The following is a 27,683-nucleotide window of genomic DNA, read 5'->3' as shown; positions in this document are numbered from 1 at the left end:
GCTCTACAAATGACGGACCTGGGACCCATGGAAATAGACCCAGACCTGATTGTTGTTGGGTAGACCCCTGAAGACCTCCAGCTTACTGTAACTGTGCACATGTTGTAGTAATGAAAAGGTTGCATCAGTAGTTGCATAGTTTCTTAACAGTAGCAGTAGCATAAGTAAAAGCAGGCAGAATCAGTTTTAGCAGAAGCAGTGGTAAATGTGATAGTAGTGCAACTACCAGGGCAGTTAACAGTACTGCAGTGTCAGTAGTAGTACTACCACTGACACCAGTACTCCCAGTAGTAGGGTTATCAGCACTATTACTTGTATTCCTCGGGGTCCTGATAGAGTATTCTCAGTGTTAGCGGTAGTTAAAGTAGCATCACCACCAGCGCTCCCAGTAGCGTTAGCGGCATTGTTACCTGTTGTCGGAGCTGAGGGAGGACGGGCCGTCGCTGAGCGGCCGGTGCAGCAGCGGGCCGTGCTGCGTGAGCAGGTGGGGGTCGGCGGTGCGAGGGGGCTGCGGGTAGCGTGGCGTGGTGAAGACGGAGCTGTACGGCGGAGGAGGGGTGGAGGGTTGAGCCGCCACCTCCTCGTAGGACGGCAGCTTCAGAGACGCCAGGAAACCTAAAAGAAAACAGACGGGTGGAGCAAAGCAGCCGCTACTTCCTGGTTGATTCTTTAAAAATCTGCCATCAGGAGCCGATTGTCTCCGTGGAAACTAGTAATATCATCACCTTTTAGGTTCATGTGTACGAGCAAAACAGGTGGAACATAATTAAATACATTTACACTAGTACTGTGTTTAAGGACACGTCTCACATACCTGTACTTTACTTGAACACTTCACACTTCCACTATATTTATTTGACATATTTAGATTAAAGACACATGTTTTATAATATTTGTGTACTTTTACTTCAGTAACATTTTGAATTCAGGACTTTTATTTGTAGTGAAGTCTTTTTACACTGTGGTATTTTTATTTTTAGGAAAGTAAAAGATGTGAGTAGTTCCTTCCCCACTGATGTTTTGAAGTAACATTTTATTAGATAACAGTAATTGGAGAGTTGACAGTCCAGGCTGAGACAAAGGGTTTTCTGTTGTGTATAACTTGATTTACTTTGTCCTTTGTCCCCTTTAAGACTGAAGCTGAGCTGTAAATTTCCACTGGCAGGCAGAACAAGTGGCTGCATTATGTGGAGGCGGTTTTAAATCCACAGGAAAGAATAAAAAACTTAAACAATGCAGCTGTAATATTATAAGTTATCAGAAGTCAGAAAAACTTTAAATCATTGCAGCTTTTACAGGAAGTTCACGTTTCCCCTTTAAGGCAAACACCACTCGGCTCCGGGCTGTAAATTTCCACTTGGTCGTCACGGTAACCCGTCAGCCGTCAGTCACACACACACAAAGAAACGACAGAAACATGAAGTGGCGTCGCTGTTGATGCTTACTGAGGTCCAGCATGGAGGACGGGTAGGAGTTGGCGCCGTGGTAGGCCAGCAGGCTGATCTCTCGCTGCCTCTGCTGCTGCTGCACCCTCAGTTTGGCTCGGCGGTGGCGGTACGCGCAGCAGCAGCTGAACAGGATGAGGACGGTCCACAGCAGCCAGAACCCTGAACACAACGTCACGGCGCCGTTAACACCACAGCAATAATCCGAGGGTCCGGTTCAGCTCTCGTCCAGTAAATAAACAGCGTGTTTCTAGATCCAATCAGGACCGGATCCTTTATTTTGGGGGCCGTCCTCAGCGAGAAAGATAACGATAACTATAAATATACGGTTTTAATAACTGCTCTAACTAGCGCAGACTAACGTAGAGTCCAAACCACAACTATGACCACGACAGCGGTGAAGGATATCGTTGGGACAACTTTCAGAGCGATTTGATGAACGATAGAAACATCAAAACATTTACGCATAAAAAACATGATTTTACCTGAGATGCACATGGATTCAGACGGAGATCATTTAGTGGACAAGAGCAGGACGGTAAAATTAGAAAACCACCCAAAGGTAAAATATCTAAAATGTACAACCGAATGTTACGAAGCTCCGTCACACAAGCAGAAAACTCTGTATACTGATGTATGACTTTATATTATGGACCAGTTCTGATAGCAGAAGCAAGAAAATAATTTTTAAAGTCAGAATTTTGTATCAAGTTATTGATTGACAATATTTAATAATACAAATGTATTTACTATATTTTACTTAATTTCACCGTAGCAACATGTCACCATGCGTGTTTTGCATAAATCTTGTTTTGTTTGTTTTCCTGTGACGTCAGAAGATGTCGTCCGTCTGTCTGAATGCACGTGAAGGCATCACCGCCATCGCCACCACACAGACGTTCAAGTGAGTTAACGTGTTTTTTTTACAGTCAGATTCTCAGTAACAGGTCGTCCATGTTCCTGAGCTGCCGACTAGAGTTTCAAACAGTCAGATAGTCATTAGATGTAGAAGAAGAATATATTTTCCCTCGTTATAGGAGCAGTAGACGGGGAGGAGGTGTTCAGAGTATTTTTGTATGAAAAGCACATTCCTCTTTACAAAGCATCATCAGTGTGGATGCTCCGTTGTAGCTGTCGTTCTCGGTGTGGACGGCCCTTTAACATCTTATTTAAACATCTGTGGCTGTCAGTAACTTACACCAGAGTTCGTAGTAGTAGGTGCAGCAGCCGGTCTCTCCGCAGCAGTGTCCCGTCTCGCACAGGTATCCTCCGTTAGCGTTGGCCCCGGGGCAGTACCGCGGTCTCCCCAGCAGGGGCAGGCTGCCACCGGAGTGGTACTCCATCGCACCCCTGCTCTGCCCGGACCTAGCGCCGCGCCACCGCTACCTGCTCACTGCTAGCCTACAGCCGCTAACAACACGTTAGCTGCCAAACACGTAACAGTGGCTGGACTCCAGCTACATCTTTAAGTAGTTTATTTTTCTGGCTGAAGTTTGTTTCTGAGGGCCGGTATGCTAGCTGTTAGCGGCAAACTGCAGGTAGCTTCCAGATGAAGCTAATCTACATTTTTCAATACTTGTTTCACAGTGAAGCAGAAGCTAGCCTCATTTTACTGACATAAAGCACTCTGCAGGATTCGGTGGAGGGATACACGATTCAGGGGGGCTGAATTCGAACTGCGACACTCAAGCTAACGAGCTAAGGGTTTCGCTCCAGGTCCGTTAGCGCCGAAATGCATCGATCCACAGTTCAAAGTGTCTTCAGAGGTCGCCTCTTTGACTGAACTGATGTTTCACTGCACCTCTGCTAGCAAACACGGCTAACAGCGCTCACGGCTGCGGCTAAATACTGCGAGAACTGCAGCTGTAGAGTAGTGGCTGGTGGAGCGAGACAGGGTGACGGCTGATGGGAGGTCCTGAACTGGAGAGAGAGAGAGAGAGAGAGAGAGAGAGAGAGAACACAATAGTTTATTGATAGCGATCACGACAGTACGTCACACACACACACACACACACACACAGCTGACATGTCCATTACTACAGGGCTGTTTGATATGCAGCGCCGCACCAGCTCAAACCACGAGCTGACACAATGCTGCCTCTCTCCACACACACACACACACACACACACACACACACACACACACACACACAGTGTTTGTACTTCTACACTTGTGAGGACCATCGCTAACGCAGTGCATTCCCTGGAGGCAAATCTTAAGGAATCAGATGCCTGCAGTTGTTACCACATTCACTAATTTCTAGGGGGGGGGGGGGTCTTAATCCCTCAAACAGCCTGTAATGAACCTGGAAGATCCTTTTGGTTTAACCACAAACAGCCGTTATATCACACACCAGACTACATTCACTAAAACAGGGATTTTAGAGAACAGGACTCAGGAGCTGCTGCCTCCATCAGTCAGTGTGTGTGTGAGGACCAGTCCTCACTTTGGAGAAATGTCCTCTCCTCACACACACACACACACACACACACACACACACACACACACACACACACACACACACACACACACACACACACACTGCTGCAGTGTCACAGCAGAGTTCAGCTGGACTCACAGGAAACGCTGGTGGTCTGTAAAGAGTTTCTTACTGGGCCAAGTTCTGCCTGCATGCTGCAGTGCTGCACACACACACACACACACACACACACACACACACCAGGGAAAACTGCTATAAAATGACAGCCTTTGCAGCTTGATAAACATGATCAAAACAATCAGGGGAACACTGAAGTCTTTGAATATCTCTGAAGGTATCACATTCTAGTCACTTTAGAGGACCACTGTTTCCCCCCCTGGTCCTCTGTGTCCACATCCCGGTGTGTGAGTGACTGGTAGGTAGTAAAAGTGTTGGAACTGGTCCAGTAGATCACCTCAGCCAGCAGACACCAAACGGGCTGCAATGGCTGCAACGTGATCCTTTGGGACAACTGCACCTGATCACAGTAGGTCCACTAAAAGAGCTTGTTTGATCCACTGACAGGCTCAGAGTGTTATTCTAAGTGTGTGACAGCATCATGGAAAGGATCCCTACAGAGAGAGACCTGGAAGATCCTTTTGGTTTAACCACAAACAGCACACACACCAGACTACATTCACTAAAACAGGGATTTTAGAGAACAGAACACAGGAGCTGCTGCTCTGCTAAAATCCCTGTTTTAGTGAATGTAGTCTGGTGTGTGTGCAGAGAGCGATATAACGGCTGTTTGTGGTTAAACCTAAAAGGATCTTCCAGGTCTGGGGGGGCCTACTTACACCTCGTGGCGTACCGGCTTTATCTCCGTATTATTTTCTCACATCATAGCAAACGCCACACAGTGATCAGCATCACTTCAGCACCACAGACAGCTCCACGCCACCAGTCACACCAGACTTCAGCCACAAATCCACTGATTTTACCAACCAGCCTGCAACTCTGAGAAACCACCAGACCGACACATGAGAAGATCTTCTAAAAGACTGAAACACGTCTGTGCACGTTGTTCGTTAGTTTTTAGCCGTACTCACAGACTGCAGGTACAATACATCAGATATATCACAGTTCACCAAAACATCAGAAGTTATGAAACTCATGTAACAAAAGTAAAAGAAAGGTGAAACTGTGAGATTAAATATTAAATCTGGGTTTTCATTTTTCCTGCAGAATGAAGAAAAAAACTAATAAAATCAGTGAAATTAAGTTTGTGGTGATAAATAAATGAGGTGTGACATTAAGTGCCCCCCCCCCATATAAAACCCGTTACTGATGACAGTAAACCACAGTCAGAGGCCACATGTGTACAAATATGACAATAAAGCATCTTTCTGTGTAGTAATACTCACCTGTGCTGAGGATTACTGCAGTATTACTGTGTACTGTGTGTACCTGTACCGAGGACCCTCCAGCTGCCGTTAACGGCTGACCCCCCCCCCCGGTAAACAAAAACAGCCGTACCGCTCCATCCATCCGCCGGCCTCCTCCGGCTCACTCAGCGGGCTTTGCTGCTGCCGTCCTCGGGGTGGAGGCTGTCTGTCTGCCGGTGTGTCGGTGCTCGGTGCCGCCGGGGCCTCCTCTCTCCGGTTCTCCGGTTCCCCGCCTCCTCGCTCTCCCTCCTCGGTGCGACCCCTCCGCGAGCCCCGCCGCCATCAGCGCCAGCGGCACGTCAAGCCCGCGCGGCGCGAGACCGAACACACTTCCGCCTTGTCGCTTGCTTGGATTTCAAAATAAAAGCCGGGTATTAATTCTTCTTCCAACTGCTGATGAACATTTATATTAAATCAAATTTATATTAAACTATTCGTGTTTACATATTTATATTATTTCATACATCTAAATATGTCTCCTTTCTTTTCTTTCTTTCTTTCTTCATGTTCCTTATTGTGCTTCTGTGATAATGTGTCTTTTTTTTTATATATTCTTTTTATTGAGTTTTATGGTATGTGCAAATAATAATAATAGTAATAATAAAAAGAATAAACTAAATAACAAACAAACAAGCAAACAGGAAGGCAAGAACAAAAACAAAACAATGATAATGTGTCTTTTTGTTAGTTGTATAAAATAACATTAAAGAAATAAAAACATATATATTCTATATATGATCTATACCTATGTTTCACTCTATCTGATAATAAGACATTCATGTATTTCTAACATGTGGTAGGAATGTTCTGTGCTAAACATACCCACATATTCAACATAGAAATTAGTGTTTGACACATGCAGTTATCATTATTATTATTATTATTGTTATTGTTATTGTTATTGCCATCAGTGTTTATTGAGATGAGTCCATAAAGTCTACAACCAAAAGCACGACTTGTTTTTAACTTGACAACTAAAACCAAAAGTACAAACTTGCTAAATACACTAAATGCAGATTATGAAAAAACAAAACAAAAAGGAAAGGCGACGCGTGGTCTTATTTTAAGTTCTGTAAAAAGTGAATCTGTTTACTGAGACACTTGATGTTGTCTAAGAGGCTGCAGTAAACAGTAATTCACCTTCACTACTGTCAGATCTATAAATCTGAATATGCAGCATGCAGACTGAGGAGTGAGTGGGAGTGGGAAAATAACAGTCCCCTTATCGACCTGTAATAAATAGTATAATCACACATCTGGGCCTTAATATCACTTCAGCAGGACAGCAGATGTTTTGTTCTTTGCTTGACGGCTCACTTTCCACCTCTGCTCTGCCTGCTTTTATTTTGTAAAGAAGAAGAGGCCCTTACTCAAACCGGAAGTTCCGCCATTACAGCCACCAGCCGGTAACGGAGCCCCGAACGGCGACGGAGCACCGAGAAAACGGCGGAAATCTCTGCTCCAGCAGCCGTTTGGCTCGTTGTTCTGCCCCGGCGACCGTGTGTGTTCCGGTCTGCCGCTGGTTTACACCGAACTGTCGAACATATCGATCAGAGGAGAATCAATATGGAGGAAACGAGCTGCCCACGCGCCCATTTGAACCCAGAACTGATAATTAAACTGCTGAGAATCAACCAAGTGTCGAGGATCAATCTGCGCACTGATAATTAGCCGTAGTATTGATAATGATCGAACACAGCAGGGATTATGGATTCTCATGGCGGACGCGCTGCCTTCTGATTGGCTGAAGCTGGCGGGCTGTGGGCCAATCAGAGCGCACGCTGCGGGAGGCTGCCGCTCCTAGCAACAAGAGGAAACTTTTATTTTTTCTAACAGAGAAACACGTTTAATGTAACTAAGTACTGTTATAGTACTGTAGTAGTACTGTAGTAGTACTGTAGTACTGTTATAGTACTATTATAGTACTGTAGTAGTACTGTAGTACTGTAGTACTATTATAGTACAGTTATAGTACTGTAGTAGTACTGTAGTACTGTTATAGTACTGTAGTAGTAGTGTAATACTGTAGTAGTACTGTAATACTGTAGTAGTACTGAGTACTGTAGTAGTACTGAGTACTACACACATCTGAGGTGTTTCTACTCCAGTATTTCCAGTTTACTTCAGAGGTAAATATCAGTTTCTCTGCAGACTGATGGAACATTTGTGTCCCTTTAAAAATCCTCCTGAAGATAAATGAACTAGTAACAGTAGTACAATCAATAATAGTAGTAGTACTAGTACTGTAGTAGTACTACTAGTAGTATCAATAATAGTAGTGGTTATAGCAGTAGAGGTATTAGTAGTATTATCAGTAGTATCAGTAGTATTATCAGTAGTATTATCAGTAGTATCAGTAGTAGTAGATGTAGTATTATCAGTAGTATTATCAGTAGTATCAGTAGTATTATCAGTAGTATCAGTAGTAGTAGATGTAGTATTATCAGTAGTATCAGTAGTATTATCAGTAGTATCTGTGGTATTATCAGTAGTAGTAGATGTAGTATTATCAGTAGTATCAGTAGTATTATCAGTAGTATCAGTAGTATTATCAGTAGTATCAGTAGTATTATCAGTAGTATCAGTAGTATTATCAGTAGTATCTGTGGTATTATCAGTAGTATCAGTAGTATTATCAGTAGTATCAGTAGTATTATCAGTAGTATCAGTAGTATTATCAGTAGTATCAGTAGTATCAGTAGTATTATCAGTAGTATCTGTGGTACAAAAGTGAGAATCTGTACTTTCCAAACCTTCCAAGACTTTTTTCAAAGACTTTCCAGCCTGGTGAGGAATCATCATCATCACTGATCACATCTGATCACATCTGATCATCACTGATCATCACTGATATTATCAATATGAAACAGGACATAATACAGTAAATATAATGTAGAAATATAAAAAACAATCCCTGTTTTAGTGAATGTAGTCTGGTGTGTGTGCAGAGAGCGATAGAACGGCTGTTTGTGGTTGAACCAAAAGGATCTTCCAGGGATCCTGTAGGGATCCTTTCCATGATGAATCATTACTCACTGGTTATGAACCTTCAGCAGCAGAGAGGTCCAACTGGTCCTAAAAGGCCTCTTACTCATTTACTCATTTCTGAGCTGCAACAGCTGAGTCCCCCCTCTGGTGATCAATAAAGCCCCCCCTTATCTTATTAAAAGAAGAAGTACCTGAGATTTGGGTGAATTGATCTTTTTACTGAATCGTTCCTTATCGGCTCTGTTCGTCAATCACGTGACCGTGGCCGAGGATGATGTCAAAGCAACATGGCGGAGGGCCGCAGCAGGGAGACTGCAGGCGGGAGGAAGGAGGTAATAATTTGGGTTTCGCTGCTGTTTGCGGGTCCGTGAAGCTGTCCGGGTTCATACCGGTGAAGGTCCGGATCAACGGAGCCGTTTCAGACTGAAAGACGGAGGGTTGCTGCTGACGGAGCTGTTAGCTTAGCTGTTAGCTTAGCTGTTAGCTTAGCCGTTAGCCGCGTCCCGAACAACAGCAGCTCGGCTCTTGAAGTCTTAACAGTTTTTATAGTCCTGAAAGCCGTCAAATTTAAATTTAAAGCGGATGTAATGGAAAGTTTTCAGTATCAACATGTGAAATAACATTTTAACTGTAAGCAGCTCTTTGATTTTTTTATAGTTTTAGTCTCACATGTGCAGTAAAAGTCCACCTGTTGTTATTACATGTGTCGTGATTCGGTTCAGAACTGCTGCAGAAAAAGTTATGATTTAACAGTGAAATCATGAAGAAACTCTAAACCATCTCTGGACGGACAAACATCCTCTGAAGCTCCTGCTGAGTTAGAAAGTTTAATGTTCACTTTCTGTGTGATCTCCAGACACACTGCTGCATTAATGGAGGACTCCATATAGGACTAGATATTTTGGTGTTCGTGTCACTTTAGCCAGCTAAAATCCCTGTTTTAGTGAATGTAGTCTGGTGTGTGTGCTGTTTGTGGTTAAACCAAAAGGATCTTCCAGGTCTCTCTCTGTAGGGATCCTTTCCATGATGCTGTCACACACTTAGAATAACACTCTGAGCCTGTCAGTGGATCAAACAAGCTCTTTTAGTGGACCTACTGTGATCAGGTGCAGTTGTCCCAATGTCATTGCAGCCCTAACTGTGACATCACTGCTCAGTGTGGTTTTACACTTTGAACCAGAAGAAGTCGTTAGTCCTGATCCTCGTCTGTCTTTGTGTTTTGGTCTGTCGCCATAGAAACCAAAAGGCTCTAAGAGACCCCGACCTCACCGCTGCCAGCAGTGTGACAAAGCTTTCACATCGACGCGTCACCTGAAGGATCATGACAGCGTCCACACCGGAGAGAGACCGCACCACTGCGACCAGTGTGGGAAAGCTTTCACTCAGTTAAGTAGCCTAAAAACTCACCAGCGCATCCACTCTGGGGAGAGACCGTACCACTGTGACCAGTGCGGGAAGTCCTTCACCCAGTCGAGCACGTTAAAGCTCCACCAGCGCCGACACTCCGGAGAGAAACCCTACAGCTGTGAGCACTGCGGGAAGAGCTTCACTGATTCGTTTTCATGCCAGCAGCACCAACGCTGTCACGCCGGTGATAAGTCATTTGTATGTCTGCTGTGCTCCAAGACGTTCCTCACACAGTCCAACCTGACGAGGCACCAGCGCATCCACACGGGAGAGAAACTCTACGGCTGCCGGCTGTGTGGACGGAGTTTCGGCCATTACTCCTCGTACACGGTCCACCAGCGGATCCACAGCGGAGAGAGACCCTACCAGTGCCGCTTCTGCGACAAGACCTTCACGTCGTCGACCAATCACGCTGAACACGAGCGCGTCCACACTGGAGAGAAACCCTACAGCTGTGACCAGTGCGGGAAGAGTTTCAGCCACGTCACGACCTGCCTGCTGCACAAGCGCGGCCACAGCGGGGAGAAACCGTACGGGTGTCGGCACTGCGGCAAAGCGTTCATTACGTCGTCAAATCTGGCGAGACACGTGCGGACTCACACTGGAGAGAAACCGTACTGGTGTGACCGTTGTAAGAAACACTTCACCTTCTCCAACCAGCTGAAGAGACACCGCTGCGTCTGAGCTGCTGCACAGACAGAGAAACCACGGGACTGTCCGGGTCACATGAGGTACAGCCATGATTGTAAAAACACTTCATAAAGCTTCACCATGATTTACTTATCAATGTTCTACGATGTTTTCTGGAAAGAACCATGTGATTTGGCACCAATTAAAGTTAGTTGATGCTTTTTGTAACCAGTTAATTAATTTAAAATAGAAACGTGTAGCTTGTTCCTGATGAATCTAATAAAAGTCTATTCATCTTACTATTTTTAACATTATGCAAATTAGCCAAAACAATCCAACATGGCGGACACTGATGGTCTAACTTCTTTGGCTGTTTAAAACAGCGCCACCATGAGGCCGACTGTTGTTATAGCTTTGTGGGTCATTTTCAGTCATGGTGCCAAGTTTCATGTCTCTAGCCGAAATAGATACTGATCAACTTCCTGCTGAGCCCCTGAACCTTTAACATGTTTTTATAGATCAACCCTGCTCATTAGAATAGAAATCAATCATCACATTATTGTCTCTGATGTTTTGTAAATTAGCCAAAACTCCGTCTGTTAGTATTTTTACGCAGAACATTTTATCCATCCATTGATTGATTGGTAAAACGTCCACATGAGCTTGTCAGACAGAGAGTTCAGGTTACCGAGGTGATTACAGGGTTAACGAGCAGGGCTGTAACCACACACACACACACACACACACACACACACAGAACAGGAAGCTAAATCACAGGTTTGACTCCTCGCCGACATGTCGAGTCTATAAACTGAGGAATCTGTGAAGCCGAAGCACCAATCAGGCTGCTCCGCCCACCTGTGTGTGTGTGTGTGTGTGTGTGTGTGTGTCTAAAACAGATGGTAAATCACCAGACAGATAACTTCCCTCCTCTTCCTCTCTGTCTCTGCAGCAGGTCGGAGGTCACAGGTGGAGGTCGACACCTGCAGGAGCTGCTCTGCTGAGTCAGCGATTGATTCTCTAAAGGTTAAGTCTGCTGTTTTTACCCCTGGATCCTGTCTGTTCATATCCTGGTGTCTAGATGACTGGTAGGTACTAAAAGTGTTGGAATTGGTCCTATAGAGAACAGCCGCTCTCTTCAATCACACCAGACTCCATTGACAAAAACGGTAATTTAACCTCACAGAACACAGGAGCTGCTGATCTGCTGCTGCATCTATCTGAGTTAGTTTGTGTTATTGTGTGTGTTCTGTGTTTTTAAATGATCAGTTCAGATCCCAAACAATATATAAACTAAACTAATGAGGCAGCAGTAGATCAGTAACTCCTGTGTATTTAGAGGTAAAATTTGTGTGTTTGTGAATGTAGTCTGGTGTGTCTGCAGAGAGCGATGTAACAGCTGTTTGTGATTAAAGAAAAAGGATCTTGCAGGTTGATTTCAGTAGGGATCTTTTCCAGGTTTTCCTTTTTGTTTAACCACAAACAGCCATTATATCGCTCACTTCAAACACACCAGACTCCATTGAAGAAAACAGCAATTTTACACAGGAGATTCTGCTCTACTGCTGCCTTGTTCAGTTCGTTTGTTTGTGTTATTGTGTGACTTTGGTGTTTTAAAGGGTTAATTCAGATCCAACAGAATATCTGTGTAACACACAATAACACAAACAACTAACAGATAGATGCAGCAACAGACCAGCAGCTCCTGTGTGCTGTGAGGTAAAATTAGTGTTTTTTTGATGGAGTCTGGTGGCTTGCACTTATCTCGACTCCACCACATCGCAGAGTAAATACTGTTCTTTTTACTGCACATTTATCTGACGGCTTCAGTTACTTTACAAATTCATACTGGTTTTTTTTAGTGCTTTTACTTTCCTCATTGTACTCACATACCTTTACTGTGAAAACCAGCATGTAAATAAAATAAGTCATTTGTTCATATATTAAATGTCTGTTTATCTTCTTCAACAGGAAGTGATGTCACCTGTCAGTTCTCCTGTTTAATCCAATCAGTGTGAGCCAACGGCGGTCTGGAGGATCCGATGAAGACGACACACAGAGGGTTTGTTTAAAATATCACAAATTAATCATCAGGTTTATTGATACAGATCAAACATGTGAATACTGAGCTGCAACATCTGGGCTCATCAGGTCTCAATGTGTTTAAATAAGAGCAGAAAACTCCCCCAGTCACAATACTGTAGTAATAATTGGTCTGTCCAGCAGGAAACAAACACCCTGAAGCTCCACACACACACACACACACACACACACACACACACACACAGGCTTTAAATTAAAGCTCCTGCTGCTGGAACAGAAACCACAACAGAAGTCTCTTTTCTTCTCAGAAAAGGAGAATGTTTAAAGGGTAACTCCACTATTTTCAAACCTGCATATTTTGTTGTCTGACAGCTTTCTTCAAACACACCAGACTCCATTGATAAAAACAGTGATTTTACACATGGGTCTGTGTTAGTTTGTGTTGTTGTGTGTTTTAAATGATCAGTTCAGATGCAACACAATATACAGACTAAACGATTGAGGCAGCAGTAGATCAGTAACTTGTGTGTATTCAGAGGTGAAATGTGTGTTTTTGTCAGTGGAGTCTGGTGGCTTTGAAGGGAGCAATATAACAGCTGTTTGTGATTTAAAGAAAAAGGATCTTGCAGTAGGGATCCTTTTCCATGTTTTCCTTTTTGTTTAACTACAAACAGCCTTCATATTGCTCCCACATGGGTCTGTTCGAGGTTTCTTCCTGTTAAAGGGGAGTTCTTCCTCCACTGTTGCTCAATATAATATCTGATGCTGCTCATGTGGGTCTCTCTCTAATTAAAGAGTTTGGTCTAGACCTGCTCTTTATCGAAAGCGTCTTGAGATAACGCTAGTATGAATTGGCGCTATATAAATATATATATATATTGCTCTCTTCAAATGCACCAGACTACATTGACAAAAACAGCAATTTTACACAAGAGATTCTACTCTACTGCTGCCTTGCTCAGTTAGTTTGTTTGTGTTATTGTGTGACTTGGGTGTTTTAAAGGGTTAATTCAGATCCAACAGAATATCTGTGTAACACACAACCAAACTAACGGAGGCGGCAGCAGAGCAGCAGCTCCTGTGTCCTGTTCTCTAAAATCCCTGTTTTAGTGAATGTAGTCTGGTGTGTGTGCTGTTTGTGGTTAAACCAAAAGGATCTTCCAGGTCTCTCTCTGTAGGGATCCTTTCCATGATGCTGTCACACACTTAGAATAACACTCTGAGCCTGTCAGTGGATCAAACAAGCTCTTTTAGTGGACCTACTAGCGAAACAGCGGAGTGACCCTTTAACAAATGTGGCAGGAAATTGAACAGCGGTTTGGTCCTTTAAATCCTCGTCTGTGTGATGTCATCGACACGCGCCCCTTCTCAGTGTGACATCATCAACAGCGATCTGTCCTCTCCGTCCTTTTCTCCGCTCGGCCTTCAGCAACACCTGCACACACACACTCATCGTCATCATCTTCATCATCATCATCATCATCACACTAATGTTGAGTTTTGTGTGTGTTTGTGTGTCACCTTGTCCAGAGAGTGCGTCGTCAAGGTAACCTGTGTGTGTCTCCAGCCGTGTCCACCTGTCCTGCTCCAGAGGGCGGGGCTGTACCTGCAACAGCCAATCAGGAGCAAGTGTTCACCCAGGTGGTTTTAAACCAGAGGAAACAGGGTGTGTTGTTACTTCCTGGTTATTTTGGCACCTTTGGTCTCGTCCTGTTTTCCTGACGAACAGCTGCAGGACGCCCACCTGATGCCCCGTCAGCCAATGGGAGAAGGAGAAGCACAGGTCGCCGCGGCTCCAGGGCGGGGCTATCTGGACAGCCAATCGAGCGCCGCGGATGCTCCTTTGTCCCGGCTTCAGCTCCGGGACGGACAGGTAGCGCCCACCTGAGAGGGTCGGTGACATCACTGTTATTATTAATGATGCAACTAACTGCTGTTGGTTAATTAACTATAAAACACTCTGGTTTTATATTGTGTCACTGCTCCATCAGCACTACTACCTACACTGACTAACTAGCATAACTAGCACACTACACACTGACAACATGATGTGTGTGTTACCTGCAGGGTTGGGGGGTGTGTCCCAGTGTAGATCTCCTTCTCTGTCCGACATCCAGTCACACAGTCCGTGATCGAAGGAACAGCGAAGCGCGCCGGCCTCTACAACACACACACACACACACACACACACTTCTTCTTCAAAGCTACCAGACTCCATTGAAAAAAACAGTGATTTTAGCTCCCAGAACACAGGCGCTGCTGGTCTGCTGCTGCCATCAGTCAGTTTGTTTGTGTTATTGTGTGACTTTGGTGTTTTAAAGTTTTAGTTTGGATCAGAATTAATGTGTTAAAACATAAAAGTTACAGTTGAAAGTCACAGCGGAAGAGTAAAGACTTCTGTGTTCTGTGAGGTAAAATTTCTGTTTTTGTCAGTGGAGTCTGGTGGATATAAGAGCTGACTAACCATAATGTAAAACAGTGGAAATATTCTAAATGTATCATAAACTTTAATTGATTTTTTTTTGGTGTGATTTTTTTAGGAGGCTAAAATCAGTTTTCTGCTATGTAGAATATTTCCTGAAGTCATATCGCTTGTTTAGAATCCACCAGACTCCATTGACAAAAACAGAAATTTTACCACACAGAACACAGAAGTTGTAGGTCTAGTTGCTGCAACGTTAAAACATTAACACACTAATGTGGATCTGAATTAACCATTTAAAGCACCAAAGTGACACAATAACACAAACTAACTAACTGATTGAAGCAGCAGCAGACCAGCAGCTCCTGTGTTCTGGGAGCTAAAATTAGTATTTTTGTCAATGGGATCTGGTGGTGACAGCATCATGGAAAGGATCCCTACAGAGAAAGGATCCCTACAGAGAGAGACCTGGAAGATCCTTTTGGTTTAACCACAAACAGCACACACACCAGACTACATTCACTAAAACAGGGATTTTAGAGCTGCTGCTCCATCAGTTAATTAATACACAACATTTAATTAATTAATTAAACCAAGGTTGATGTTTTTAGCTCGGCCATTTCTTAGGAGGCTAAAACCCTGCAGATAACACGGACTGTCCCTTTAAGAACAAACACACACTCACCAGGATCGTCTCTGGCGTCCTCGGCCGTGTTTCCCAGCTCGATGTCAAACTCCCACACCTGGTTGTGACCAGGATGTCGAGGGACTGCAGCACACACACACACACACACACACACACACACACACACACACACACACACACACACAGTTTATTCAAAGTTTTTCTCTTCTGGTTTTACATGAAAACATTGTTAATGTCAGACGTTTCTGTTTGACCCAAAATGGCCTCCGACTCCGTGAACATTATGTGAAAATGTCTGTAAATAGTTTGTTTCTGTATGAAACCGATTGAATCGATTGATTACTGCAGCTCTGATTTCTGTTTTATGTTCTTTCTATTGTATGTCAGTGTTACACATGGACGATCCTCTGTATGAAATATAATAAACTTTATACTGGTGTGTGTGTGTGTGTGTGCGCGCTCACTGTGCACGTCTCCTCTCTGTCTGTGTGTCACTTCCTGGTTGATCCTGTTGTTCGTTGTCGTCGTTACCAGGGACGACATCGTGGTTGTCGGGGCAACCGTGGTGGTAGCTGGTTCCACTGTGGTAGGAATCACAGTACTAGTACTAGTAGTGGTAGTAGAAGTATCCAGTTCAGTTGTAGCAGGTGGAGCAGTAGAAGTAGTAGTAACAGGTGTAGTAGTAAAAGGTGTAGTAGTAACAGGTGTAGTAGTGGTAGTGACAGGTGTAGTAGTGGTGGTAACAGGTGTAGTAGTGGTAGTGACAGGTGTAGTAGTGGTGGTAACAGGTGTAGTAGTGGTAGTGACAGGTGTAGTAGTGGTAGTGACAGGTGTAGTAGTGGTGGTAACAGGTGTAGTAGTGGTAGTGACAGGTGTAGTAGTGGTAGTGACAGGTGTAGTAGTGGTAGTGACAGGTGTAGTAGTGGTAGTGACAGGTGTAGTAGTGGTGGTAACAGGTGTAGTAGTGGTAGTGACAGGTGTAGTAGTGGTAGTGACAGGTGTAGTAGTGGTGGTAACAGGTGTAGTAGTGGTAGTGACAGGTGTAGTAGTGGTAGTGACAGGTGTAGTAGTGGTAGTAACAGGTGTAGTAGTGGTAGTAACAGGTGTAGTAGTGGTGGTGACAGGTGTAGTAGTGGTGGTAACAGGTGTAGTAGTGGTAGTGACAGGTGTAGTAGTGGTAGTAACAGGTGTAGTAGTGGTAGTGACAGGTGTAGTAGTGGTAGTAACAGGTGTAGTAGTGGTAGTAACAGGTGTAGTAGTGGTAGTAACAGGTGTAGTAGTGGTGGTGAGGGGAGTTGTAGTTCCTGCAGGTGCTGGACTTGTAGTTCTTGGTCTCTGAGGCTGCAGGACGACTTTGGGGACGACTGAGACAGAAAACAGACATGAAGTCTAGTTAACCTCTAGTTACCTCTAGTTATATCTAGTTACCTCTAGTTATCTCTAGTTATCTCGAGTTAACCTCTAGTTATATCTAGTTACCTCTAGTTAACCTCTAGTTACCTCTAGTTATATCTAGTTAACCTCTAGTTATCTCTAGTTAATCTCTAGTCTGTTTCTGACGGCCGTGACAAGCAGCTCAGACGAGACAGCAGGAAGTCAGACAGACAAATAGCGAAGAGAATCTACTCAGTTACTCAAAATAAAAGCCCTCGTGCAGACTTTCAATGGCATATTTTAGCTGCTGTCTGTAGCTGCAGCACAACAAAGCAGGAAGTACATCCAAGAAACACATTTAAAGCAGCAGAAGAAGAAACGAGGCCTGTTTGATCCTGTTAGAAACACATTTAAAGCAGCAGAAGAAGAAACGCGGCCTGTTTGATCCCGTTAGAGACACATTTAAAGCAGCAGAAGAAGAAACGCGGCCTGTTTGATCCCGTTAGAGACACATTTAAAGCAGCAGAAGAAGAAACGCGGCCTGTTTGATCCCGTTAGAGACACATTTTAAGCAGCAGAAGAAGAAACGCGGCCTGTTTGATCCCGTTAGAGACACATTTAAAGCAGCAGAAGAAGAAACGCGGCCTGTTTGATCCCGTTAGAGACACATTTAAAGCAGCAGAAGAAGAAACGCGGCCTGTTTGATCCCGTTAGAAACACATTTAAAGCAGCAGAAGAAGAAACGCGGCCTGTTTGATCCCGTTAGAAACACATTTAAAGCAGCAGAAGAAGAAACGCGGCCTGTTTGATCCCGTTAGAGACACATTTAAAGCAGCAGAAGAAGAAACGCGGCCTGTTTGATCCCGTTAGAAGCTCCAACATCAGTTTAAGGACCAAACCAGCTAAATGTGAGCAGAGAGATCAGCAGGAGAAACTCTCTGACACTCTCCTGATGGAGGAGAAGCCTCCTGGAGGACGGAGGAATATCTTGGAGGATGAAGAGGAGGTGTTGTTACCTTTACAGCCGCCGTCTCCACATCGGCACTTTGGTGAGGACGGATTCAGAGAGCAGAAGGACCGACGGTCTTTATCTGGTGAGAGACGAGGGTTAGAAACATCACTTGGATAATTCTAAATAATCTTTAAAAAACTCAAAAAAAATCTTTAAATAACTCGAAATAATCTTTAAAAAACTGGAAAAAATCTTTAAATAACTCGAAATAATCTTAAAAAACTCGAAATCTTTAAAAACCTCGGAAAAATCTTTAAAAACCTCGGAAAAATCTTTAAAAGACTCGAAATAATCTTTAAAAACCTCGAAATAATCTTTAAAAAAACTCGAAATAATCTTTAAAAAACTCGAAAACATCTTTAAAAAACTCGAAAAAATCTTTAACTAACTCGAAATAATCTTTAAATAACTCTAAATAATTTTTAAAAAACTGGAAAAAATCTTTAAAAAACTGGAAAAAATCTTTTAATAACTCGAAATAATCTTAAAAAACTCGAAATAATCTTAAAAAACTCGAAACAATCTTCAAAAACCTTGGAAAAATCTTTAAAAGACTCGAAAAAATCTTTAAAAACCTCGGAAAAATCTTTAAAAGACTCGAAATAATCTTTAAAAACCTCGAAATAATCTTTAAATAACTCGAAATAATCTTTAAAAAACTCGAAATAATCTTTAAATAACTCGAAATAATCTTTAAAAGACTCAAAAAAATCTTTAAAAAAACTCAAAAAAATCTTTAAATAACTCTAAATAATTTTTAAAAAACTGGAAAAAATCTTTAAAAACTGGAAAAAATCTTTAAATAACTCGAAATAATCTTAAAAAACTCGAAATAATCTTTAAAAACCTCGGAAAAATCTTTAAAAGACTCGAAATAATCTTTAAAAACCTCGAAATAATCTTTAAATAACTCGAAATAATCTTTAAAAAACTCGAAAAAATCTTTAAAAAACTCGAGAAAATCTTTAAGAAACTCGAAATAATCTTTAAATAACTCGAAATAATCTTTAAATAACTCGAAATAATCTTAAAAAGACTCGAAAACATCTTTAAATAACTCGAAATAATCTTTAAATAACTAAATAATCTTTAAATAACTCGAAATAATCTTTAAATAACTCGAAATAATCTTTAAATAACTCGAAATAATTTTTAAAAAACTGGAAAAAATCTTTAAATAACTCGAAATAATCTTAAAAAACTCGAAATAATCTTCAAAAACCTCGGAAAAATCTTTAAAAGACTCGAAAAAATCTTTAAAAACCTCGGAAAAATCTTTAAAAGACTCGAAATAATCTTTAAAAACCTCGAAATAATCTTTAAAAACCTCGAAATAATCTTTAAAAAACTCAAAAAAATCTTTAAATAACTCGAAAAAATCTTTAAATAACTCGAAATAATCTTTAAATAACTCGAAATAATCTTTAAAAAACTCAAAAAAATCTTTAAAAAACTCAAAAAAATCTTTAAAAAACTCAAAAAAATCTTTAAATAACTCGAAATAATTTTTAAAAAACTGGAAAAAATCTTTAAAAAACTCAAAAAAATCTTTAAATAACTCGAAATAATCTTAAAAAACTCGAAATAATCTTTAAAAACCTCGGAAAAATCTTTAAAAGACTCGAAATAATCTTTAAAAACCTCGAAACAATCTTTAAATAACTCGAAATAATCTTAAAAAGACTCGAAAACATCTTTAAATAACTCAAAATAATCTTTAAATAACTCGAAATAATCTTTAAAAAAGCTCGAAAAAATCTTTAAAAAACTCGAAAAAATCTTTAAATAACTAAATAATCTTTAAATAACTCTACAAACAAGCGCTGTGATTGTAAAGTAGCGTGATGAGGTCATCATGTGATGAGGTCATCATGTGATGAGGTCATCGCGTGATGAGGTCACCGATGCAGCTGTAGCGTCCGTCGATGAGCGTCAGTCTGAAGCCGAGGTGACATTTACACAGGAAGCTGCCAAACGTGTTCACACACTTCCTGCGGCGAGGACACACGGCGGCACCAGACACACACTCATCGATGTCTGTGGAGACAGGGGGGAGACAGGGGGGAGAGAGGGTGAGACAGGTGGGAGAGAGAGGGGTGAGACAGGTGGGAGAGAGGCAGCAGAGAAACCTGCGGACTGACCGACACAGGTGCGTCTGTCTGGTCCCAGCCGTAACCCTGGCGACGGACAGGTGCAGCGGACCGCCCCCTTGATGACCTCACAGCCGTACTGACAGTTGGCATGGTAACAGGTGCGAGCATCTAAACGACAAACGCAGAACTTTATTTAAACCTCTGACCCCAAACGTGTCGGCGTTTCCACGGCGATGAGCAACACGGCTGAAACACGCTAAGAACACGCAGCCGTGAAAACACTGACGGGAAAATAAAGGGACAGTCTGAAGTTTCTAGACGTTAACGAGCTCCAATTAATCAGATTAATTCATCACGTCAACGTTTTCACATGTAAAACTTTTCCAATAATCTTAAAGTCGTAAACGGACGATAAAGACGTGAACATTCTCCGATGTTTCAGTCATAACGTTAAAAATTAATATTCTCAGGTCATAACGTCAATAAATCTATTAGAAAAACTTGATCACTGACATTAAAAAGTTGTAACTTGAAGGGTGGAAATTTTGGGACTTAAATACGTTTAAAGAGATCAGATTATTAAATCTGACACCATCTTAAAAAAGAATCAGAAAACAGTCGACGGTGAAAAGATCAATAAAGAGTTTAAATGATCTCCTACCAAACCTGCCAAAATCAATAAATATATAACTCAATAAATCAATTAACATGCTGTTAAACACAGTAAATATGACATTAGAAATAAAATGATAAAAACAGACATTCATTCATTTCTTCCTCTGTATTTATTTACCTCTTTATTATAGAATCTCTTCCTCAATGTCTTTATTTCTTCCTACACAGTATTTTTGGATTAAAGTTTGACAAACTTTGTCCTCCGTACAGACGACGTCCCACTGATATCATATTCTAGTATGTGTGTGTTTGTGATGTTCACATTAAGATGATATGACTGAACAGTTTAGACACACAGTGGATCAGGGGTGTAACAGGAGTGTGTGTGTGTGTGTGTGTGTGTGTGTGTGTGTGTGTGTGTGTGTGTGTGAGTGTGTGTGTGTGAGTGTGTGTGTGTGTGTGTGTGTGTGTGTGTGTGTGTGTGTGTGTGTGGACTCACTCCTGCAGCTGCCGTCCTGCTGTGCTGTGTATCCGTCCTGACAGTAACACTTGTAGCTGCCCAACGTGTTCATGCAGCGATGCTTACAGGGCCGAGGCTTCACACCACACTCGTTCAGGTCTGACACACACACACACACACACACACACACACACACACACACACACACAGGGGGAAAGGGCAGGAACCAAACATTAGACTGAGGCACATTTTCTCTCTGTTTTCACTCATCTTGTCAACTTGTAGGATTAACCTTTGACTTTCAGTCAGTAAACACACAGAGCTTTTTAAGTGTGTGTGTGTGTGTGTGTGTGTGTGTGTGTGTGTGTGTTTGTGGTGTTAGATTACAGAGTGTGTGTGGTGTTTGATTACAGTGTGTGTGTGTGTGTGAAGCCTTGTTTCAAGGACAGATGTTGTTTTATAGTCAGGATATGACTCATAATGTAGCCTCTAATCAGCAGATTAACACTGTGTGTGTGTGTGTGTGTGTGTGTGTGTGTGTGTGTGTGTGTGTGTGTGTGTGTGTGTGTGTGTGTGTGTGTGTGTGTGTGTGGAGATGGGTGGAGTACGTCTGCTAAGTTTGGAAACATGAGTGTGTGTTTGTGTGTGTTTGGGGGTCTTTGGGTGAAACACGCCTTTGCAGGTCAAACAAGCATGATAGGAATGTGTCTCTGAGGCATGATGGGAAATCAAATCTCTGTGAAACGACAGAGAGCTGTGGCCTCTTCACACACACACAGTTCAGGCTTGTGGCGTTACCAGGGTGCTTTATAAAAAAGGTAAAGGTAAACAAACATGGAGGAGAGACTCCGAACGGCATCCTGGGCCGTCAGGACTCGTCCTTCCTGTCCACACATCTGGAGCTATGCTAGGTGACGTTAGCGTTAGCTGACACAGCCAGGTTAGCTAGCAGGGCAGTAAACAGGGAGGTTCTGTCATTGGGCTGAAAGGGAGCTTCTTTAGGAAGCTAATGATGCTAATGAACAGCTAATGATGCTAATGAACAGCTAATGATGCTAATGAACAGCTAATGATGCTAATGAACAGCTGCATAAAGAAGTGTGGCGTCCTCTGATTGGTCGGTATCAGTCTATAAAGAAGCGTCCTCTGATTGGTCGGTATCAGTCTGTAAAGAAACGTCCTCTGATTGGTCGGTATCAGTCTGTATAAAGAAGCGTCCTCTGATTGGTCGGTATCAGTCTGTAAAGAAACGTCCTCTGATTGGTCGGTATCAGTCTGTATAAAGAAGCGTCCTCTGATTGGTCGGTATCAGTCTGTATAAAGAAGCGTCCTCTGATTGGTCGGTATCAGTCTGTAAAGAAGCGTCCTCTGATTGGTCGGTATCAGTCTATAAAGAAGCGTCCTCTGATTGGTCGGTATCAGTCTATAAAGAAGCGTCCTCTGATTGGTCGGTATCAGTCTGTGTAAAGAAGCGTCCTCTGATTGGTCGGTATCAGTCTATAAAGAAGCGTCCTCTGATTGGTCGGTATCAGTCTATAAAGAAGCGTCCTCTGATTGGTCGGTATCAGTCTATAAAGAAGCGTCCTCTGATTGGTCGGTATCAGTCTGTAAAGAAGCGTCCTCTGATTGGTCGGTATCAGTCTGTAAAGAAGCGTCCTCTGATTGGTCGGTATCAGTCTATAAAGAAGCGTCCTCTGATTGGTCGGTATCAGTCTATAAAGAAGCGTCCTCTGATTGGTCGGTATCAGTCTATAAAGAAGCGTCCTCTGATTGGTCGGTATCAGTCTGTAAAGAAGCGTCCTCTGATTGGTCGGTATCAGTCTGTAAAGAAGCGTCCTCTGATTGGTCGGTATCAGTCTGTAAAGAAGCGTCCTCTGATTGGTCGGTATCAGTCTATAAAGAAGCGTCCTCTGATTGGTCGGTATCAGTCTGTAAAGAAGCGTCCTCTGATTGGTCGGTATCAGTCTGTAAAGAAGCGTCCTCTGATTGGTCGGTATCAGTCTGTAAAGAAGCGTCCTCTGATTGGTCGGTATCAGTCTATAAAGAAGCGTCCTCTGATTGGTCGGTATCAGTCTGTAAAGAAGTGTCCTCTGATTGGTCGGTATCAGTCTGTAAAGAAGCGTCCTCTGATTGGTCGGTATCAGTCTATAAAGAAGCGTCCTCTGATTGGTCGGTATCAGTCTGTAAAGAAGCGTCCTCTGATTGGTCGGTGTATGTCAACTTCAATAAAGTTTTAAAAAAAAACTGTTCTGTGAGTGTTGTACGTTCCTGTTTATAGTTGACAGTTTCCAGGCCTTCAGCCTCTCATGGTCCAGCAAGAGTTCAGGGTCCTCACACACACACACACACAGTTACCTTGGTTACAGGCCTTGCCGGTGTATCCTGGGTGACATTTGCATCTGTCTGGTCCGACACACTCTCCATGTTTACAGCCCTGCTGACAGTGAGCTGCACACACACACACACACACACACACACACACAGACATAAATAAATCATTTTACTGTGGTTGCTGCTCTCTGTCTGACTAACATGTTCTTATTAACTGTTCTCATTAGCTCCAGAAATGTGAACTGGAATTAGCCGCAGCAGGAGGCTAAATGATTAGCATCATCCAGCACAGCCGCTCACTGACTGTTGTGTAAGCTAACAATCGTCTGCGACACATTTAGATGTTACAGGAAGACGTGACGGGGATCCTGAATTAGCCGCAGCCTTTAGCTAACGTTACAGTTAGCAGGAGGCTAAACTATTAGCACCATCCAACACGATCCAGAGATAAACTTTCTCCTGCAGCTTTAAAAGTCGACTGTTCTCTGAGACTTTAGATGTTTAAATCAGATTTAACAGAAGTTCAGCTTCTCTACATGTCCTCTGTCTCAGTGTGCCCCCCCCCCCCTGAAGCCTGGGATGAGGTGTTACTGTGTGTTTTCGTGCCGCCTCACGTTCACAGCGTCCCCACTCCACCCGTCTCCAGCCCCAGCAGCACTCCACGCTGTTGGCATAGCGACAGAGGCCGAGGGCCGCCGCCGCCGTCTGGTCCGGCCAGCTGCAACACACACACACACACAGACGTCCATGTAAGATAGGCGGAGTGTGTGTGTGTGTGGACGGAGTGTGTGTGTGAGGACGCAGACGGAGTGTGTGAGGACGCAGACGGAGTGTGTGTGTGTGTGAGGACGCAGACGGAGTGTGTGTGTGTAGACGCAGACGGAGTGTGTGAGGACGCAGACGGAGTGTGTGTGTGTGTGTGGACGCAGACGGAGTGTGTGAGGACGCAGACGGAGTGTGTGTGGACGCAGACGGAGTGTGTGTGTGTAGACGCAGACGGAGTGTGTGAGGACGCAGACGGAGTGTGTGTGGACGCAGACGGAGTGTGTGTGTGTAGACGCAGACGGAGTGTGTGAGGACGCAGACGGAGTGTGTGTGGACGCAGACGGTGTGTGTGTGTGTGGACGCAGACGGAGTGTGTGAGGACGCAGACGGAGTGTGTGTGGACGCAGACGGAGTGTGTGTGTGTAGACGCAGACGGAGTGTGTGAGGACGCAGACGGAGTGTGTGTGTGTGTGTGGACGCAGACGGAGTGTGTGTGTGTAGACGCAGACGGAGTGTGTGAGGACGCAGACGGAGTGTGTGTGTGTGTGTGGACGCAGACGGAGTGTGTGTGTGTAGACGCAGACGGAGTGTGTGAGGAAGCAGACGGAGTGTGTGTGTGGACGCAGACGGAGTGTGTGTGTGTAGACGCAGACGGAGTGTGTGAGGACGCAGACGGAGTGTGTGTGTGTGTGTGGACGCAGACGGAGTGTGTGTGTGTAGACGCAGACGGAGTGTGTGTGTGTGAGGACGCAGACGGAGTGTGTGAGGAAGCAGACGGAGTGTGTGTGTGTGTGGACGCAGACGGAGTGTGTGAGGAAGCAGACGGAGTGTGTGTGTGGACGCAGACGGAGTGTGTGTGTGTAGACGCAGACGGAGTGTGTGAGGACGCAGACGGAGTGTGTGTGTGTGTGTGTGGACGCAGACGGAGTGTGTGTGTGTAGACGCAGACGGAGTGTGTGTGTGTGAGGACGCAGACGGAGTGTGTGTGTGTGTGTGTGGACGCAGACGGAGTGTGTGTGTGTAGACGCAGACGGAGTGTGTGTGTGTGAGGACGCAGACGGAGTGTGTGAGGAAGCAGACGGAGTGTGTGTGTGTGTGGACGCAGACGGAGTGTGTGTGTGTGGACGCAGACGGAGTGTGTGTGTGTGTGGACGCAGACGGAGTGTGTGTGTGGACGCAGACGGAGTGTGTGTGTGTAGACGCAGACGGAGTGTGTGAGGACGCAGACGGAGTGTGTGTGTGTGTGTGTGGACGCAGACGGAGTGTGTGTGTGTAGACGCAGACGGAGTGTGTGTGTGTGAGGACGCAGACGGAGTGTGTGAGGAAGCAGACGGAGTGTGTGTGTGTGAGGACGCAGACGGAGTGTGTGAGGAAGCAGACGGAGTGTGTGTGTGTGAGGAAGCAGACGGAGTGTGTGTGTGGACGCAGACGGAGTGTGTGTGTGTGGACGCAGACGGAGTGTGTGTGTGGACGCAGACGGAGTGTGTGTGTGTGTGAGGACGCAGACGGAGTGTGTGAGGAAGCAGACGGAGTGTGTGTGTGTGTGAGGACGCAGACGGAGTGTGTGTGTGTGTGTGAGGACGCAGACGGAGTGTGTGAGGAAGCAGACGGAGTGTGTGTGTGTGTGTGTGTGTGTGTGTGTGTGTGGACGCAGACGGAGTGTGTGAGGAAGCAGACGGAGTGTGTGTGGACGCAGACGGAGTGTGTGTGTGTGTGTGGACGCAGACGGAGTGTGTGTGTGTGTGTGTGGACGCAGACGGAGTGTGTGTGTGTGTGTGTGTGTGTGTGTGTGGACGCAGACGGAGTGTGTGTGTGTGTGTGTGTGTGTGTGTGTGGACGCAGACGGAGTGTGTGAGGAAGCAGACGGAGTGTGTGTGGACGCAGACGGAGTGTGTGTGTGTGTGTGGACGCAGACGGAGTGTGTGAGGAAGCAGACGGAGTGTGTGAGGACGCAGACGGAGTGTGTGAGGAAGCAGACGGAGTGTGTGAGGACGCAGACGGAGTGTGTGAGGACGCAGACGGAGTGTGTGAGGACGCAGACGGAGTGTGTGAGGACGCAGACGGAGTGTGTGAGGACGCAGACGGAGTGTGTGAGGAAGCAGACGGAGTGTGTGAGGAAGCAGACGGAGTGTGTGTGTGTGTGTGTGTGTGTGTGTGTGTGTGGACGCAGACTCCCATCATGCCTTGCTGCTGCAGAGCGTCCTCTCTGGTTTCCAGCACCTGTCTGAACATGAATCATTATGAGGGGGGGGGGGGGGGCGTCTCCAGCACTCCCTCCACATACTTTCCCTCTCCCCCTCTCCTCCCCCTCTCCTCCCTCACCCGTCCCTCCTCCTGCAGCAGGTCTCCCCCCTTTGACTCTCTAAACTTCCCCTCTCAGATACAAGAATAAAAGAAGAGAAGTGTTTTGGTATCATGCCCCCCCCCCCCCCACAGTAAGAACACAGTAAGAACCCTTTAGTGGCACACAGACAGTGAACAATGAATCCTGACCTGTGGGGGTCCAGTCGGGCCCGGATCCTCACACAGAACCACAGCAGCACAACCAGGCCGACCGGGGTCCGCATGCTGCTGCTTCAGCCCGGGACACGGTCCAGGTACCGGTCCGGTCCGAGCCGAGCCGAGCCGAGCAGAGCCGAGCCGAGCCGAGCCGAGCCGGGACAAACACCGCTGACAGAAACAGCGGAAATAAAAGTCGGGAAAAATCCGCCGTGAGATAAAGTAGAGCCGTTAAAGGATCTCCTCACACACCGGGGATCTGTCGGTAGTCTGTCGGTAGTCTGTCGGTGAAGGAGTTTCAGGAGAAGAAGCCGGTAAATCCTCCTGTGACACTGAAACACCGACTGAGGGAGCAGAGAGAGCTGATTGGTCAGAGCAGGAGGGGGGGGGGGGCGTGACACACACACACACACACTGACACACAGTACTGTAATATAGAATATATATTAGATTATATACTAGAATACATTAGATTATATACTAGAATACATTAGATTATATACTAGAATATATATTAGATTATATACTAGAATATATATTAGATTATATACTAGAATATATTAGATTATATACTAGAATATATATTAGATTATATACTAGAATCTATTAGATTATATACTAGAATATATTAGATTATATACTAGAATATATATTAGATTATATACTAGAATCTATTAGATTATATACTAGAATATATTAGATTATATACTAGAATACATTAGATTATAAACTAGAATACATTAGATTATATACTAGAATATATATTAGATTATATACTAGAATATATTAGATTATATACTAGAATACATTAGATTATAAACTAGAATATATTAGATTATATACTAGAATATATATTAGATTATATACTAGAATATATATTAGATTATATACTAGAATACATTAGATTATAAACTAGAATATATTAGATTATATACTAGAATATATATTAGATTATATACTAGAATATATTAGATTATATACTAGAATACATTAGATTATAAACTAGAATATATTAGATTATATACTAGAATATATATTAGATTATATACTAGAATATATATTATATTATATACTAGAATATATTAGAT

The 27,683-nt window shown here is 43.9% G+C and overlaps 2 protein-coding genes across 2 annotated transcripts in view; one reads left to right on the top strand and one right to left on the bottom strand.

The window, feature by feature from the left end:
* LOC139223174 (zinc finger protein 208-like) overlaps window positions 1-10,389 on the top strand; it is a 61,652-nt gene extending 51,263 nt beyond the window's left edge. Inside the window, exon 13 of the mRNA XM_070855145.1 lies at window positions 9,577-10,389. Coding sequence (XP_070711246.1) covers window positions 9,577-10,389 — 813 coding nt within the window. The remainder of the gene's footprint in view (window positions 1-9,576) is intronic.
* A 3,289-nt stretch (window positions 10,390-13,678) lies between these two features.
* On the bottom strand, window positions 13,679-26,663 carry LOC139223172 (nephronectin). The gene is made up of 14 exons (XM_070855144.1): window positions 26,590-26,663; window positions 23,946-24,049; window positions 23,356-23,448; window positions 21,040-21,159; window positions 19,974-20,093; window positions 19,735-19,869; window positions 17,837-17,911; window positions 16,389-16,810; window positions 15,911-16,259; window positions 15,486-15,569; window positions 14,440-14,538; window positions 14,076-14,262; window positions 13,900-13,984; window positions 13,679-13,813 (listed from the first exon to the last, which is right to left on the bottom strand). Exons 1-14 carry the CDS (start codon window positions 26,661-26,663, stop codon window positions 13,727-13,729), a joined length of 2,034 nt encoding a protein of 677 aa, XP_070711245.1. The 3' UTR covers window positions 13,679-13,726.
* Window positions 26,664-27,683: the final 1,020 nt, after the last annotated feature.

The sequence above is a fragment of the Pempheris klunzingeri genome, chromosome 23 (genome assembly GCF_042242105.1).
Source record: "Pempheris klunzingeri isolate RE-2024b chromosome 23, fPemKlu1.hap1, whole genome shotgun sequence".
NCBI classification, from domain to species: Eukaryota; Metazoa; Chordata; class Actinopteri; order Acropomatiformes; family Pempheridae; genus Pempheris; species Pempheris klunzingeri.
Note: the sequence above shows the minus strand (reverse complement) of the source record. Positions and strands in the feature narration are given on the sequence as shown.